This window comes from Ranitomeya variabilis, chromosome 6 (genome assembly GCF_051348905.1).
Source record: "Ranitomeya variabilis isolate aRanVar5 chromosome 6, aRanVar5.hap1, whole genome shotgun sequence".
Taxonomy (NCBI): Eukaryota; Metazoa; Chordata; class Amphibia; order Anura; family Dendrobatidae; genus Ranitomeya; species Ranitomeya variabilis.
Window position 1 is genome coordinate 168,895,814 of NC_135237.1, and position 12,488 is coordinate 168,908,301.

At 42.8% G+C, this 12,488-nt stretch overlaps 1 protein-coding gene across 6 annotated transcripts in view; it reads left to right on the top strand.

The window, feature by feature from the left end:
* SEPTIN7 (septin 7) overlaps window positions 1-12,488 on the top strand; it is a 127,135-nt gene that overhangs the window by 109,805 nt on the left and 4,842 nt on the right. For 3 of the 6 annotated variants that reach the window (XM_077269227.1, XM_077269224.1, XM_077269228.1), the window contains 3 exons: window positions 1,188-1,208; window positions 5,098-5,233; window positions 5,660-5,799. In XM_077269227.1, coding sequence (XP_077125342.1) covers window positions 1,188-1,208; window positions 5,098-5,233; window positions 5,660-5,799 — 297 coding nt within the window. The remainder of the gene's footprint in view (window positions 1-1,187; window positions 1,209-5,097; window positions 5,234-5,659; window positions 5,800-12,488) is intronic. The other 3 variants (XM_077269229.1, XM_077269225.1, XM_077269230.1) reach the window with 1 other exon arrangement.

Consider the following 12,488-nt stretch of genomic DNA (forward strand, 5'->3'; position numbering starts at 1 on the left):
TTGGAGTACTGAGAAAAATAAATTCTTAAAAAGTTCTCTTTAAGGATTGTTTCAAATTTCAAATAATACATTCCTAATTGATAAATCAGACTTTATATTCTTTAAGAAAAAAAAATAATCCTTTGTCATACTGTTCTGTACAGAAGATTTTTCAGTAGTTGTTATCAGAGCAGGCTGGATTACAGAGACGGGCAAACCAGGATTCACCTTTCACAATAGGCGATGGATCATGGTTGACCTTCGTTTAGGTCAGAGCATGCCTAGAAAACGCTCCTGTACTGGTCAATATCCATGTGGCTGCAGAAGCTTGATGATTGGCCTTTTGAGCAGGGTGAAGTGATATTTCATTTTTCTATATTACTAACTAAACAAAAATACCATTAACATAAAAACCTGGTCTAAAAAATTGCTCCGTTTATGATGACACATTGCCTTTAGCACCTAAAACACATACTGATGGGTTAGTTTGCTGTCAGTAAATATGGCCCTAATGCATAAGTAAATCAGGGAAGTCTAGTTGTGTGTTATTACCTTCTGTGTACAGCGCTGTGGCGTAAGCTGACGCTGTATAACCTGTAGGAAATAAACACATCTGAGCAGCTGCTGTTTGGAGAACTTTTGGAATGTTCTTCTCACACACACTACTGTGAGAATAAACCACACAGGTTCTTGCTGTCATCAGGTATTCTCTAGTATTGGCAGGCACATAAGGTAATAGACTCTTAGCCCTTCTTTTTTTCTCCAGTAGCCAGCTGTAGTAGGACTGGCTTACCGCTTGTGCATCTTTACATCACATTTATCTTTTATTTTTTTGCAAAAATGGCATTTTAATATCCCCAAGATTACTAAGAGATGTAATCTGTTCAGTTTCTATGAAATGTAATGCATGTGTACTGATTGCACTATTACCAATGCACTTCTGCTCCAATTGATGTGCTACCCCTCTCCCTTTACAAATCTAAAATTACTCAATATCTCAACTATATTTGGCTGTTTGTCTAATCTGTAATCTGAGTTTGGCTTCTTAAAAACTGATCTCCCTTTTGTTTACACAAAATTTTTTCTTTTTTCTTTTCTAGATGCACCTTTACAGCTTTTCATTAATGAATTAATTTTAATTTGCTTAATTTACGCATGCTAAGTCCTTGTGTTTTTGTTTTTTTTTCTGTTTTGCTTCTCCTTTTTAGACTTGAAACAGTTGAAGGCATGTAAGTGGTCTTTTTAAAACTTTTCCCAAATCACTTTTTGCTTGTCTATTGAATTATTGTTACCTTCTTAATGTTCTGCCACAGGTAAAAGATAGAGACCATAAGAAATGTAGAATTACTTATTAGAGACCAGATTACACCAAGATGAAATATAATTGTTTGAAGATTGTTTTTAATATATGCCAATACATATGAAGTTCCTCTACAGAGAGGCTTAAAGGGAACCTGTCACCCGGTTTGGCCGATAACAGTTCCGGCCACCGCCTTTCAGGGCTTATCTACAACATTCTATAATGCTGTGTATAAGCCCCTGATCCGACCTGCTAGAGAAGAAAAATAAGTGTTATTATACTCACCAGGGGGGTGGTCCGGTCCGATGGGTGTCACTGGTCTTGGTCCGGCGCCTCCCATCTTCTTGCGATGCTGCCCTCCTGTTGCTTCATCTCTCCCCGGCATCGCGCTCCTTCGCAGGCTTACTTATCTGTCCTGTTGAGGACAGAGCAAAGTACTGCAGTGTGCAGGTGCCGGGAACGGTCAGAGAGGCCCAGCGCCTGCGTACTGCAGTACTTTGCTCTGCCCTCAACAAGGGAGATAAGTACACCTGCGCAGGAGACGGCCGATGCCGGGGAGCCAGTGAAGCAAGCCGGAGGGCGGCATTGCAAGAAGATGGGAGGCGCCTTACCAAGACCAGTGACACCCATTGGACCATCTTCTCTTGCAGGTCAGATTGGGGGCTTATATACAGCATTATCGAGTGCTGTGTGTGTGTATACATGTGTGTGTATATGTATGTACAGTATGTGTATATATATATATATATATTTAAATATATATATATATATATATATATATATATATATATATATATATATATATATATATATATATATATATATATATATATATATAGTACAGACCAAAAGTTTGGACACACCTTCTCATTTAAAGATTTCACTGTATTTTCATGACTATGAAAATTGTAAATTCACACTGAAGGCATCAAAACTATGAATTAACACATGTGGAATTATATACTTAACAAAAAAGTGTGAAACAACTGAAAATGTCTTATGTTCTAGATTCTTCAAAGTAGCCACCTTTTGCTTTGGTGACTGCTTTGCACACTCTTGGCATTCTCTTGATGAGTTTCAAGAGGTAGTCACCGGGAATGGTTTTCACTTCACAGGTGTGCCCTGTCAGGTTTAATAAGTGGCATTTCTTGCCTTATAAATGGGGTTGGGACCATCAGTTGTGTTGTGCAGAAGTCTGGTGGATACACAGCTGATAGTCCGACTGAATAGACTGTTAGAATTTGTATTATGGCAAGAAAAAAGCAGCTAAGGCTACGTTCACATTTGCGTTGTTGGGCGCAGCGTCGGCGACGCAACGCAACCAACAACGCATGTACACAGCGCAGCGTTTTGCGACGCATGCGTTGTCATAAGATCCTACAGATCGGGACTTTCGGCGCAGGGAAAACGCTACAAGTAGCGTCCCCTGCGCCCTGTCTTGTGCGTCTATATGACGCATGCGTCGTAAAACGCAGTACAACGCATACCGGCGCATGTCCATGCGCCCCCCATGTTAAAGATAGGGGCGCATGACGCATGCGTTGGTATGCGTCGACGACGTTGCGCCCAACAACGCAAATGTGAACGTAGCCTAAGTAAAGAAAAACGAGTGGCCATCATTACTTTAAGAAATGAAGGTCAGTCAGTCCGAAAAATTGGGAAAACTTTGAAAGTGTCCCCAAGTGCAGTTGCAAAAGCCATCAAGCGCTACAAAGAAACTGGCTCACATGAGGACCGCCCCAGGAAAGGAAGACCAAGAGTCACCTCTGCTTCTGAGGATAAGTTTATCCGAGTCACCAGACTCAGAAATCGTAGGTTAACAGCAGCTCAGATTAGAGACCAGGTTAATGTCACACAAGAGTTCTAGCAGCAGACACATCTCTACAACAACTGTTAAGAGGAGACTTTGTGCAGCAGGCCTTCATGGTAAAATGGCTGCTAGGAAACCACTGCTAAGGACAGGCAGCAAGCAGAAGAGACTTGTTTGGGCTAAAGAACACAAGGAATGGACATTAGACCAGTGGAAATCTGTGCTTTGGTCTGTTTAGTCCAAATTTGAGCTCTTTGGTTCCAACCACCGTGTCTTTGTGTGACACAGAAAAAGTGAACGGATGGACTCTACATGCCTGGTTCCCACCGTGAAGCATGGAGGAGGTGTGATGGTGTGGGGGTGCTTTGCTGGTGACACTGTTGGGGATTTATTCAAAATTGAAGGCATACTGAAACAGCATGGCTACCACAACATCTTGCAGCGGCATGCTGTTCCATCCGGTTTGCGTTTAGTTGGACCAAAATTTATTTTTCAACAAGACATTGACCCCCAAACACACCTCCAGGCTGCGTAAGGACTATTTGACCAAGAAGGAGAGTGATGGGGTGCTACGCCAGATGACCTGGCCTCCATAGTCACCAGACCTGAACCCAATCGAGCTGGACCGCAGAGTGAAGGCAAAAGGGCCAACAAGTGCTAAGCATCTCTGGGAACTCCTTCAAGATTGTTGGAAGACCATTCCCGGTGACTACCTCTTGAAGCTCATCGAGAGAATGCCAAGAGTGTGCAAAGCAGTCATCAAAGCAAAAGTTGGCTACTTTGAAGAACCTAGAATATAAGACATAATTTCAGTTGTTTCACACTTTTTTGTTAGGTATATAATTCCACATGTGTTAATTCATAGTTTTGATGCCTTCAGTGTAAATGTACAATTTTCATAGTCATGAAAATACAGAAAAATCTTTAAATAAGGTGGTGTCCAAACTTTTCGTCTGTACTGTGTGTGCTAGATTGTGGCCCGATTGTAACGCATCGGGTATTCTAGAATATGCATGTCCCCGTAGTATATGGACAATGATGATTCCAGAATTCGTGGCAGACTGTGCCCGTCGCTGATTGGTCGAGGCAACCTTTATGACATCATCGTCGCCATGGCAACCATTATGACATCTACGTCGATACTGTGCCCGTCGCTGATTGGTCGAGGCCGCCAGACGCAGGATTTCCAGGACAGACAGACAGACAGAAAAACCCTTAGACAATTATATATATAGATATGTATGTGTGTATATATATATATATATATAATATATTTTTATGTGTGCATCTACCTGTAGCTGTTGGATATGGTGATGGGTCCGTCATAGATCATCTCATGGAAAAAACAAGTAATTATTTCATCATAATCAGAACAAATGGCACCAGGGATAGCGGCTGCTAGGATTGGATTTTCCTGCCTTTTCTACGTCCTCGGACTCTATTACAGAAACCATTTATTTGCTTAGATTTTTCCTGATCATTACGACTTTGTGCACGTATTAGAATATAATTTGCAGATGTCACGTCAAGTTCTCTGTTACCTACACCTTATTACATTTGTCTAGATGAGTTTATTAGGTTATGTTCTCACAGAAAAAATATAGTTTAGAAATATCTGCACTGATTTCCACTTTGGTCTATTTTTTAAATTGTTTTTTGTAGGCATTATTTATACAGTTCTTGGCACAGAATTAATGCATCCTCTGTCCTAAAACCCACGTAAACGTACCTTAAATACGCTGGAAATTAAAGGAAGCAAAAAGGAATGTTTTTCTCTGTCATCTTACTGAATTTGCATATTTCCAGCATTTCTGTAGTAAGATAATGGGCCTATTAGTCGTATTAGATTCACATAGTGAGTGACTGTCGTTAATAATGCATCACTTCATCCATTTCATGATTTTACCATTTCATTATTTTCTTTTATTTAACTCATTAGCTGTGTTTTTTTTTTCTATTTGTAGTTTCTGCTACTTTAAATAATCTGATTGTTTTCCATGTATTCTAGGAGTCCTCTAGCTCAGATGGAGGAAGAGAGAAGGGAACATGTGGCAAAGATGAAGAAAATGGAGATGGAAATGGAACAAGTGTTTGAGATGAAAGTCAAGGAAAAAGTCCAGAAGCTCAAGGATTCCGAAGCAGAAGTAGGAACCAGCGTAAACTTATATGGGCAGGGCCAGAATTGAGTTGTGCAAAAAATTTGCAACTTTTGCCATTTTCACAAATTTTCTTTTTTGCCATAATGGATAGAGCTGGGACAGGGACCCGACGAAGAGTGATGCCACAGTTCATCTAATGCATGATGAGCCATGATGTTCATTATGCCAGAAATCTTACTCTAGTCCCTGACTGGAATAAGATACCTGGCGATGTGCATGCCACTCGCCAGATGCTCCTGATTCGTTATAAGGCGTGTATCGCTTCATGAATTGGGAGCATCTGACTTGCATAACCCCTCAACAAGACCAGTGTAAACATTACCAGACTTGATACATTGGGGCCATATTATGTTTTTTTTGCAATTGTTGTAATCTTTCTGCCTACAACTGTCCTATGTTATATTCTCATAGCTCCAACGACGTCACGAGCAGATGAAAAAGAACCTTGAGGCTCAGCACAAAGAGCTCGAAGAGAAGAGGCGTCAATTCGAAGAGGAGAAAATAAACTGGGAAACTCAGCAACGTTTACTGGAACAGCAGAATTCTTCCAGGTACTGAGCACCTTTGCTTTGTATTTTAGCTGGTGGAGTTGTACGTGTTTGGAAGATCTCCAGTTTGCAGGCTCATTTCTCCAATATGTACTTTTCCCATAAGTCTTCAAAGGCGGTAACAAGAGATCAGCGGATCTGCCAATTTTCGGATTCGGCAAATGGTGTGGATATTACAGGGAAATTAGATGTGCAGCAAAGCTATTCTCTGTGTTTTAAATATTCTTTACTATGCTCTGAGATTTCTTCAGACACAGAGATTAATAAGCGTAGGATGTTTAATTCAATTTTTTCTTTTTTATTACCACCCTACTTACCTGCCTTGCCGTGCTTGCAGTCTGGTCCTTGGTGCTTTCTTTTCCCATACAATGTTGCGTGCATTCTGTTCGGCAACTTCAAACCATCTTGCGGCTCCACTAGACCTTGGACCATGTCGTTATGATGTGCTTGCCCAAGTGATTGCGTAAAGTGATATCTGTGAGAGGCTTTGTTGATTTGGAAGCCTGGTGATGGGAGTGAAGGTCAGAGAAAATATGTACGATGGTGGACATTCTGGTAGATAGGAGCAAAGAAACAACGTGATCTAGGCATTCTCTTATGCTAGACCTTCCCGTTTTAGATGTCAGCAGTACTATGAGAGAGCGGACCTTTCCATGTCAGATGTCAGCAGTACTGTGAGAGTGGACCTTTCCATGTTAGATGTCAGCAGTACTATAAGAGAGTGGACCTTTCCATGTTAGATGTCAGCAGTACTATAAGAGAGCGGACCTTTCCATGTTAAATGTCAGCAGTACTGTAAGAGAGCTGACCTTTCCATGTTGGATGTCAGCAGTACTATAAGAGAGCGGACCTTTCCATGTTAAATGTCAGCAGTACCTTTAAGAGAGCGGACCTTCCATGTTAGATGTCAGCAGTACTATAAGAGAGCGGACCTTTCCATGTTAAATGTCAGCAGTACTGTAAGAGAGCTGACCTTTCCATGTTGGATGTCAGCAGTACTATAAGAGAGTGGACCTTTCCATGTTAGATGTCAGCAGTACTATAAGAGAGCGGACCTTTCCATGTTAAATGTCAGCAGTACCTTTAAGAGAGCGGACCTTCCATGTTAGATGTCAGCAGTACTATAAGAGAGCGGACCTTTCCATGTTAAATGTCAGCAGTACTATAAGAGAGCGGACCTTTCAATGCAGGGTGATGACAGCCCAGAACTCCAGCAGCATTTTATTTGGTAGCATATAGAAATTGTTGCCATAGTGAAGTAGCTATAAAGAAAATATACAGTTTCAGTGTGTAAATTATTGTTGCCTTAGAAACAGGCTGAACAAGGTAAAATTGTTCCTCCTGAAAATGGGCTTGTCAGGCTACAGATCCAGATAGATTGTCATTTCAGCATTGGACGCCCACGTTATATTGTGCCACTATATTTCTCATTCTGCTTAAAACCTCTCTAAAATGGTGAAGTGTGCGGAAATTTTTCATTCCTCTTGCACATTATGCAATATTTCTTGACCAGATCTTAGTGTGATAAGGGGGGCCATAGTCTGGGAAATCTGCTATAATTGATGCCAGTGATTCACATAAATATAGGGCAAATACAATTTCATTTTCTGCTGCACACACAGCAAGGAATGTGCCCATTTTTTAATAAGTGCATTTTGCTGCCACAGTTTTTTTTTTTTTTTTAATTTGGATTAATATCTTCTTCATAAATGGCCTGTACACTTTATTATTTGTTTCTGTGGATTTTAGAAGTGCATGGTCTTTGCTGAAAAAAAGGGGCTTAGAAAGTAAAAAGACTTTTCATCACAGTATGTTAGTCTACGTTCACATTTGCGGTCGGCGCCGCAGCGTCGGGCGCCGCAGCGTCGCGCGCCGCAGCGTCGCCGCATGCGTCATGCACCCCTATATTTAACATGGGGGCGCATGGACATGCGTCGCACTTGCGTTTTGCGCCGCATGCGTCTCGGCGGCGCCCGCGTCCGGGCGCAGAGGACGCAGCAAGTTGCATTTTTGCTGCGTCCAAAATCAATGAAAAAAAGGACGCATGCGGCGCAAAACGCAGCGTTGTGCATGCGTTTTGCTGCGTTTTTGTTTGCGTTGTGCGCTGCGGCGCCGACGCTGCGGCGCACAACGCAAATGTGAACGTAGCCTTAGTGACACATGGAAATGGTAATTCTTCAGCGCTGTATGTGACCTCTGAAATAACACCAGGACACTGACTTCTCAGATCCTCTGATTCAATGTGAAATTATTATTTTAATATCAAGTGGTTATCCAGGTTTGGTGTACAAGTCTGCAGTTATTCTGTGTGACTGAAAACTAGTGAATCCTCACAGCTTACACAGTGCCCACTGTCGGGACTTTCTGGTGCTGGGAGCAGGCGGCTGCTTGGCTTCAACTGTGATTTGTATACATTCAGTCGCATGCCGACTAGACGCACGTGGCCTCGCTCAATGCAAGTGTGTTGAATGAGGCTGGATATGTCTTGTCTGAATGTTTCTGGGAGTATGACAAGCGCATATTTGTGGTCACATGACCACCTGAAAATCCAGAAACTGCGGACATGCTGTGAGGAATCACATAAAGACTGTGTGACTGAACACTTGTACCACAAGCCTGGACAACCCTTTTAAGTAATTCACCTTATGGTGGAAGATGTTTTACAGAAAGGGACAGTATATAAAGTACAAAGTCTCTAGAGACCCCTAGCAGGATGTCTTGTTGCTTTATGCTAAGATCTACTACCTAGGAATCTGCTTCCAGAAACCGTTTTTGGGTAAAGGTACCTTCACACGAAACGACGCTGCAGCGATAGCGACAACGATGCCGATCGCTGCAGCGTCGCTGTTTGATCACTGGAGAGCTGTCACACAGACCGCTCTCCAGCGACCAACGATGCCGAGGTCCCCGGGTAACCAGGGTAAACATCGGGTTGCTAAGCGCAGGGCCGCGCTTAGTAACCCGATGTTTACCCTGGTTACCAGCGTAAAATGTAAAAAAAACAAACAGTACATACTTACATTCGCGTCCCCCGGCGTCCGCTTCCTGCACTGACTGACTGAGCGCCGGCAGTAGCAGGGCACAGCGGTGACATCACCGCTGTGCTTTCACTTTCACTTTGCGGCGCTCAGTCAGTGTGGGAAGCAGACAGCGGGGGATGCGAATGTAAGTATGTACTGTTTGTTTTTTTTACATTTTACACTGGTAACCAGGGTAAACATCGGGTTACTAAGCGCGGCCCTGCGCTTAGTAACCCGATGTTTACCCTGGTTACCAGTGTAAAATATCACTGGTATCGTTGCTTTTGCTGTCAAACACAACGATACACGGCGATCGGACGACAAAATAAAGTTCTGAACTTTATTCAGCGACCAGCGACATCACAGCAGGATCCTGATCGCTGCTGCGTGTCAAACTAAACGATATCGCTAGCCAGGACGCTGCAACGTCACGGATCGCTAGCGATATCGTTACAAAGTCGTTTCGTGTGAAGGTACCTTAAGTCCACACAGGGCGTTTTTGCTGCATTTTCTTTTTTCTGCAGCAAAACTTGATCATCTTGGCAGGAAAGAAATTGCACCAAAAACGCAGGTTTAGGTACATTTTTGGTGTTCTTTTTTCATGCATTTTTTTTCTCTTCGTTCATGCCAATAAAGTTGAGTGCACACAGAAAAAAAACAACTTCCTGTAGATAGATAGAAAGAATGAAGAATAGATAGAATAGATCGATTGATAGAATAGATAGAATGAATAGATAGATTGATAGAATAGATCGATTGCTAGAATATAGATTAATAGAATAGATAGATTGATAGATAGAATAGATAGAATGAATAGATAGATTGATAGAATAGATACATTACCTGCGGTATCCTCTTCCCTGGCATTTTCCCATGGTGCAGAGGTTACCTCCGGTCAGGCAGTGAAGGAGCGCAGGCTCGGTGACGTCACCGCTAGTTACTGAGCCTGCGCCCGCTCTGTCTCATTCATTCCCCAGTACTTACAGCCGGGAGCGGTGGCAATAGCAGTGCTCCCGGTTATAAGCTTTATCTCCCCCAGATAATGCGTGGGACACTCGTTATATCGGACTGCAACGGATCAGGGAGTATACTGTACTTTTGCTTTTTTATTTTATTTTTATTACAGAAGATCGAGGGTTTTGCTTTGGAATGGCAGAACAATAAAAAGACGGTCAAAACTGTGTGGCGTTTTATTTAATTAAGACTTTGTTCTGCATGTGTGTGTGTTTAACCCTTTACCAACTATAGGATTAGTAATGGATAGGTGTCTTATTGATGCCTCTCTATTGCTAAGCCGGCTTAATGTCACCTTACAATAGCAAGGTGACATTAACCCCTCATTACCCGCTTGCCACCGCTACAGGGCAAGTGGGAAGAGTCGGGCAAAGCGCCAGAATTGGCACATCTAATAGATGCTCCTTTTCTGGGCAGCTGCGGGCTGCTAGTTTTAGGCTGGGGGGGCCTATATCAATGGCCCCTTACCAGCCTGAGAATACCAGACCCCAGCTGTGAGCTTTAGCAAGGCTGGTTGTCAAAAATGGGAGGACCCTACACCGTTTTTTTTACATTATTTATTTCAATAATTAAAAAAAAAAGAAAAGCGTGTCAACACTGTAATGTCAGACGCCCCATTTAAGTGAATTGGAATCAGGTCCGCTCTGCTGGATGACAGGCTGCATGGACGCATCATGCAGCCTGCCACCTAGATGTAGCAGAGCCGAGTGTGACATCACATACGGCTGTCCTTGACTTTTATGCAGCAAATACGCTGCAAAAGTCAACCTGCGTATTTTCACCATTTTTTCACATCCATTCAAGTCAATGGATGAAAAACACTGATAGTGACATGCTCGAAGTCAAAAAAACGCTGCAAAGCACAAAATACTGATCACACAAAAACCCAGTGTGTGTGCATGAGATTTCTGAAATCTCATAGGCTTTGCTGGTACTGTAAAAAGCAGCTGAAAATTAGCATAAAAAAACGCCCTGTGTGAACTTACCCTTTCATACATATTTTTCGTTTACATGTAATTGACGATACAACACAACTCGGTTGCACAGATCTATGTCCCACATCAAAAAAGCTAGTTTCTCACCAGGTCTTTGTTTCCATTTGTAAATTTTGGGGACTTCCACCGGATGCCCCAAAATACTGTGTCTCATGAACAACCTCCACCAGTCATTGAGAGCGGTTAGGCAAATGGAGCTCAGTGTCTCCAACTTTGGACTCTGTTTGACTTCCTTTTTGTTTTGTTTTTTTAGTCAGATGCAATAGTGCGGTTTGTCAAGCTTAAAAAAATAAATACAATTCCTGAAAGGAGGCCAAATACAGTCCAATTTACCTTGGTGTACTCAATGGCTCTTTTGGGAGTTATATTTCTTTTTTGGGGGGTTAAGATGACAGCCCCCGATGGAGTCTTGGAAGTTGGCTTATTCAAAGTGAACTGTGGCCCAACTGTTCTGGTGCACAGTTAGGGTCCCAACCAGTGATGAGCGAGTGTACTACTTGCCCGGGTTTTCCTGAGCACGCTCGGATGGTCTCCGAGTATTTATCACTGCTCGGAGATGTAGTTTTCATAGCGGCAGCTGAATGATTTACAGCTACTAGTCTGCTTGTTTACATGTGGGGGTTCCCTAGCAACCAGACAACCCCCACATGTACTCAGCCTGGCTAGTAGCTGTAAATCATTTAGCTACCGCGATGAAAATTAAATCTCCGAGCAGTCATAAATACTCGAAGGTCACCCAAGCGTTCTCAGGAAAACCTGAGCAAGGAGTATATTCGCTCATCACTAGTCCCATCCCTATAATATATAAATGAGACTTAGCACTCTTACCTTCAGTAGAAGGTAGTGACTTGTAAGGGTATGTGTCCACGTTCAGGATTGCATCAGGATTTGGTCAGGATTTTTCTTCAGTATTTGTAAGCCAAAACCAGGAGTGGAACAATTAGAGGAAAAGTATAATAGAAACATATGCACCACTTTTGCATTTATCACCCACTCCTGGTTTTGGCTTACAAATACTGATGAAAAATCCTGACCAAATCCTGATGCAATCCTGAACGTGGACACATACCCTTAGTCAACTGCTTCGGGGTGGGGATAAGGCTACTTTCACACTAGTCCGTCTGTACAGGTGTTAAAGTAGCACAACGTGGGCAGCGGATGCAGTTTTACAACGCATCCGCTGCCCATTGTGAGTTCCAGGGAGGAGGGGGCGGAGTTTCGGCCGCGCATGCGCGATCGAAAATGGCGGACTCGACACACAGAAAAAGTTACATGGAACTTTTTTTGTGCCGACGGTCCGCCAAAACACGACGCATCCGTCGCACGACGGATGCGACGTGTGGCCATACGTCGCAATGCGTTGCTAATGTAAGTCTATGGGGAAAAACACATCCTGCAGACAACTTTGCAGGATGCGTTTTTTCTCCTAAACGACTCGTTGCGACATAGGCAAAACAACGCTAGTGTAAAAGTAGCCTAAGCCGACTTAGGGCTGTTATTGAACTACTAGATGGTGGCCCGATTCGAACGCATAGGGTATTCTAGAATATGCATGTCCACGTAGTATATTGCCCAGTGACGTAGTATATTGCCCAATGACGTAGTATATTGCACAGCCACGTAGTATATTGCCCAGTTACGTAGTATATTGCACAGCCACGTA